The sequence below is a fragment of the Vanessa tameamea genome, chromosome 2 (assembly GCF_037043105.1).
Source record: "Vanessa tameamea isolate UH-Manoa-2023 chromosome 2, ilVanTame1 primary haplotype, whole genome shotgun sequence".
In the NCBI taxonomy this organism is placed as follows: domain Eukaryota; kingdom Metazoa; phylum Arthropoda; class Insecta; order Lepidoptera; family Nymphalidae; genus Vanessa; species Vanessa tameamea.
The window spans coordinates 15,176,501-15,182,500 of record NC_087310.1 but is presented as its reverse complement, the minus strand read 5'-3'; the positions used below and the strand labels follow the sequence as shown (position 1 = coordinate 15,182,500).

Below are 6,000 nucleotides of genomic sequence, written 5' to 3'. Positions count from 1 at the left end.
CCATACGCGTGGGGCATCTATGGATAGGTCTTCAAAAATGGTATAGAGGTTTCTAATGTCATTTTTTTTAACTGAATAGTTTGCGCGAGAGACACTTCCAAAGTGGTAAATTGTCCCCCTCTGTAACTTCGAAAATAAGAGAATGAACATATATGGCGGATACCCGTGTACCATATTGTTTTTTATCTTTCCATAATAAACGTATGTAAAACCGACTTCTTCAAATTAATCGCTTTTTTTAGATAAAACTGACAATTGAGAGCTCTATCCTGTTCGGCTACTCGTCACAGAAGCCCCTTTGTGACAACAACCACTCATATTTATAACTAAAAGAGAGTGGGGCAATCTCATGATTTTTTACAATTACCCTACTGTTTACATGCACCGTACTTATTCATAATAATTATAATTTAATTAAATTTAAATTTAAAAGAATAATTTGACAAATAACAATAAACATAGCAATCAGTCTATGATTTTAAAACATAAGTAATTTAAATTATTTATAACACATCAATATAAATAAATAATGGTGTTGCGCCGATATATATATATATATATATATATATTATGATGTACATTACCATGCAAATTTCCCCCGAAAAGTGGTTTGAACGAAATCAATCAATTCAAATATAAAAATGAAAAATTTAATTTCATAAACATAAACCTTGTTACTTGCTATTACGGAACCCTTCAATACAGTACCTTAAAAACATTGTGCATTTCATATACATCAATATGGCTCTGTACAGCATGTAATTCGAATGAATATTTTCGAAGATATTACAGGTGTACAATGCAGGGACATAGCGGTTTGCATTATCTAATGACAAAATGTGTGTAATGACATTCTTTAGTATACTTAGGCGGGTCGCTATATATCGCTATATATATTATATATATATTGACATAATATTATTCTGAAATTGGGCCTGAGAGGAAAAGCCCATTAACAGATTATTTTTATATGGGTATCAAATAAAAGTGTTTACAAAGATCAATATCTTTAACCGATTGACCTAAAATTTTGTATACACATTTGGATGACAATGAATGGTTGACTGTGTGACGTCATTCTAAATCATGCATGGTGAAAAAAAAAAGAAAAGTCTTAGGTATTGTTGAAATTGATGATGGCAATGACGCAAACAATGCATTGACATTGTTTGCGTCATTGTTAAAAATCAAGTTCATTGATATTTATGTAAATACAAATACTATCCATAAATAATATGATTGTATTTTAATTTTTATTTCAATTAAATTATATTTATATTTTGTCATGATCTTGTACTACTATACTATAATAATAAAAACATATAAACATGCATATAATTGTTGCTCGGTGTCAATAGATGTGAAAACCAGCTTGATGTTGATGATTTTAATTGAAACATTAGGAAACTTTAAATTTTATTACAAAAGTTCTAAGTTTTCACTTGTATCGCAGGTCCTATAACTGCCAATATCTTTTTTCATTTCTACAATATGGGTATAAAATGAAAGGACTTACTGAGAATACGAATGCGAGTTTAATTACCAAAAAAAAAAAACTATAAAGTTAAAAAAAAGTAACCTGCGCTTAGAAGAAAAAAAAAGAAAAAAAAGTAACTTTTACTGTTACCTCAACCTTATAATGTTGATTAATATATTTTGCACTCCTCCATATCATCATGCCCTACGTCAAATTACTCTGCCTTAATGCTGCTGACATAGAAACTGCATATATTAATTCATCAAAAAAATGCCGGTTTCGGTTACTTCCAATCTGAGAACTCGAGACTTGCCTCGGGATATTTTGTACAAAATTGGTTTACTTATGGTGTCACAACATATTTACAACAATGTTATGTATAATATATAATAATATTGATTGTTTTGATAGAAGCAGTGACCAACGTTGTATAAACACGAGAAGCAAAAAAAAAAAACTTGTTGCGATTTCCATCTCCGCAAAGACTTCATTTTTCATCATAGAATTCATCCTTCCTTGGTGTTCGCTTCTGTAGTAAAATTCCTTAAATACTTATAGTTTTTCCAATTAATAAAATCACACGTTAAAAAAATATAAAGGGCGTGGAGCTTAATATTCGTTGATTTACATGCAGGATAAGTAATAGTTAAATTTACTACTATGTAACTGAAAACTGATATATCTCTGATATCGATGATGTCGATATAACAGTTTCCATCCCACTCATATATTGCATAAATGAAAGGAATAAAATAATCACAGAGATACAGTGATGTAGCGGGAAAAGCTTTGTTACGATTGCGAGCCAATAACTTGAACCAATAAATAACCGGCATCGTGCGTTTGTTGTGGTGAAATTCGATTAACTTTGTTTTCTGCATATTAGTAGCACACGATACTGTACATAAGTTACATTCTCTTATAAATTAAAATAACGAAATACCGAAATCTTGGTTGCTAAAGTATTGTTTGGTTGATTGATAATACCTGTAATTATCGGGGTCGACAGCAGTTGAGTGTACTTAATATTTAAACAGCGCCAAGTAACGAGGCGGAGTCAAGGTTCAGAAACTTCTAACCAGTTATTAAACTGTTAACCGCCTCAACACAGCACGTAATTAACATGACGAGTTGTCTCTACAAGGGACTGTAATTAGCTCGCACTCGTAGTGGAACAGAGCCGGACGGTGACTGTGTTCTTAGCGACGACCAAGATAACCACTTCGTACTGTACTTGACCGCGAATATACCGAATAATGTAATACAGAATATTTATTTTTGTTAATAGCTTTCGAGTATTTCTTCATATTAACTTGAACTAAATGTAATATTTAAAAGATAATACAAATATTCTTACATTTGAATTATGCCAAATATTCGAAAACTTATGTTAAGTATCGATAAGCCGTGCATTGCGAAGTAATCACAGTAAAATATTGGTGTAATAATTTAATGCCATCAAGTATTTAAGCAAGAACTAAATTCACAGACTATAATGCGGAGAGTTCATCTCTCACTCTTAAGATTGATTAATTTCTTGCTATTGATAGACACATACTTACGAGGTTGAAAAGTAATTGATTATTTTAAAGTATTCGTAAATGATATTGATATAATGATCATCATTAAGGTCGGCTTCGTGGCAATGCGTTGCGGTACACACGGCGCTGCTCCAGAGCGCGGGGTACATGCGGTGGCGCTCGGGAAGCGCGCCCGCCGCGCGCGTTCACGCCGGATACCGCGTCGCCGTGCTCGCTGTCACCTCGATCTATCTACTGCAGGAGTGCGTCTACGCATATCAGGAGCGTCACGATATGACGAAGCTTTCACGAGTCATGTTCCTTCTGCTGTGTCATATCACCTCTATCGCAAAACAAATTGTATTTCATACGGATGCGGATCGGATCCACGATATGATCCAAAGTTTAAATGGTACGTTTCGAAGTTATGATCGGACCAATATTGAGCGCGAAAGTAAAGACGAAAACTATATCTTAAAATTAGACTGAAATACAATAACCCAACTTTTCTTTTCGTTTGTTCTTGTTGGAAAACATCGATTGACCATCGAGATCCCATTTACAACGCGTCGAGTGCATACGCGCAGTCTTTGCTGCAGCGCACGGCGCGTGGCGCTCGTCTCCTGCTGGGCGCCTACGCTGGCTGTGCCGTGCTCACGTGCATGCTTTGGCTGTTGTTTCTCGTGATGCACCGCATCGCCGGTCGGTCAGTCGAGTTTCCATTTTGGACGGGCTTCCACACAGATAGACCTATTGTGTAAGTCGTTACTTTGTACGTTTTTTTACAGTTATACTGGACTCTCCCTTCAAACCGGAACATAATGATACTAAGCATTGCTTTTTGGCGTTGGAATTTGTATGTCTGATGGGTGGGTGGTATATATATAATATTACCATTTCTAACTCGCTGTGCATATAATAATAATATTGTTGTATTATTTTATCACATATTTTAATTTCAAAACATTTAATTGAGTGAACAATAAACAAGAAGCAAATAAATATGAGACGAACAGATATTCAATGTACAGGTTGTGTCTCCCTTCTTATAGATTTGTGCTGGTGCTACTGTACTCCTTTTACGTCACGACGTTGGTCGGTATTGCCAACACGACAATGGATGCCTTAATGGCGACCATTTTGTACCAATGCCAGACCCAACTAAGAATTCTAAGGTATGCGAGGGCAAACTATTGACAAACAGCTTCGTTTTAAATTAATTGTGCTATGATTCGTTTTTAGGAATGATTTTCAGTCGTTACCCGAAGAGGCTAAAAAAGTGAGCGATAGAACAGGAGAAAGCTATGAAGCCGTTCTGATGTATTTTTTGGTTAAGGGTTTTAACCACTACAAGCGAGTAACGGAGTAAGTAATACTCAGAAGAAATAAATGTTAATATTGTCATTACTCATGATCCCAAGTTTCCGCAGGACTGCAAAACTACTTCAAGATATTACTGGCGTAACTATATTAGTGCAGTTCGGTATTGGAGGCTGGATTCTTTGCATGGCTGCTTATAAGCTTGTCAGTGTAGGTCAAATATTTTTTATTAACATAAATTATTATCATAACTTTATTTTAAATATATTTCAAAAACAAACTCAGAATCCCGATCGTAAATAAGCCCGTGTTAAATTTACAGACTCTATCGAATCGTTGTACATATTTTCAGCTAAACATACTGAGCATAGAGTTCACTTCGATGACTCTCTTCATCCTCTGCATTCTCACGGAGCTCTTTCTCTACTGCTACTACGGGAACGAGCTCACAGTAGAGGTGAGGTGTACGCTCCGCCACTCTCATCGTCTTCGCCACAAAACAGGCAAAGAGTAATAGTCACTGGTCGCAAGCAGAGCGACCGCATCGTGGGCTCGGTGTACTCGATGCAGTGGGTGCGCACGCCGCACCGCTTTCGCCGCGCCGTGGTGCTGCTGATGCAGTTCACGCGCCGTCCGCTGCGGCCCGCCGCCGGACGGGTCATACCGCTCTCTTTGGACACTTTCCTCAAGGTACTCGATACGTGGAACTAAAGATCGTTTTCCCGCGGAACAATATAATAAGTGATCTCCATTCACTTCCCATAGTATAATAAATCGCAATTTTTGATATTTCGTCAAAATAATATGATTGTGATTAGTACAGTTAAACACTTCTTTTTACAGATTCTTAAATCTTCTTATACGTTCTACGCTGTCCTTCGACAAACTAACAAGTAAAAATAATTATGTATTATGCATTGATGTAGATTGCTAAGAGTGAAAATATTTAATAAATTTACCGTCGCATTGATGCGCTTCTTATTATTTTTTTGAAAAAACAAATGAAAACCAATGATAGCTCAAGAGCTATCATTGGTTTTCATAATTACAATCCTTAATAATCCTCATACTCTTATTGATTAATAATTTAATACTTTTTAAAATAAGCCTATACTATACTGTGAAACGAAAATGTTATCGAAATGATGTATTATTATACATAGTTGTAGACTTATACTTTATTGACACTGGTTGTCAATAAAGTATAAACACATAGGAGTCGAGAATGATGAGCAGTGTGAGGATAGCGAGAGAATAACAATTATATGTGTATTTATGTTGAATACATTGAGAGGCGCTCGGGTGTTGTTACGCTTAAATGACCCGTTAGCAATACGAGAATCTAGATGATGAAATTTACAACGCAATCCACAATATTTCATATTTGTGTTGTGATGAGTGTCTGTGTCTGAGAGAGCATAGGACAGGCTCGACCGCTGAGTGCCGGCCGGATGACGGCGCACTGAGGCTCGGATGCTAACGACGGCTCCTTACAAAAACTCAATCTAAAGCGACCGCTCTCATTTCAATTTAATACGAATATAATTTTCATTCATTTGCATTTCATTCAGTCGCGCTTCCCGCTTATTTATTTACATTCATCGCTGGAGCGGTTCGCCCCCGTCCGACACTACAATTAAATATTTCAAAAGAGATACTACTTGGAACGTTGCCTCCGAACTT

The 6,000-nt window shown here is 36.0% G+C and overlaps 1 protein-coding gene across 1 annotated transcript; it reads left to right on the top strand.

Annotated features, from left to right (window-relative positions):
• The first annotated feature begins 3,150 nt into the window (after window positions 1-3,150).
• LOC113394113 (odorant receptor 4-like) lies at window positions 3,151-5,214 on the top strand. Its single transcript, XM_026631312.2, has 8 exons — window positions 3,151-3,409; window positions 3,550-3,754; window positions 4,050-4,172; window positions 4,240-4,362; window positions 4,428-4,527; window positions 4,670-4,774; window positions 4,852-5,007; window positions 5,161-5,214. The coding sequence occupies exons 1-8, from the start codon at window positions 3,166-3,168 to the stop codon at window positions 5,212-5,214; spliced, it is 1,110 nt and encodes a 369-aa protein (XP_026487097.2). The 5' UTR covers window positions 3,151-3,165.
• The last annotated feature ends 786 nt before the right edge of the window (window positions 5,215-6,000 follow it).

Bases quoted from the DNA above. Each gene is read 5' to 3' on its own strand.
- LOC113394113 (XM_026631312.2), top strand. From the start codon at position 3,166: ATGCGGTGGCGCTCGGGAAGCGCGCCCGCCGCGCGCGTTCACGCCGGA. The intron at 3,410-3,549 runs GTACGTTTCGAA...TTGACCATCGAG, and splicing joins TATGATCCAAAGTTTAAATG to ATCCCATTTACAACGCGTCG. The intron at 4,173-4,239 runs GTATGCGAGGGC...ATTCGTTTTTAG, and splicing joins ACCCAACTAAGAATTCTAAG to GAATGATTTTCAGTCGTTAC.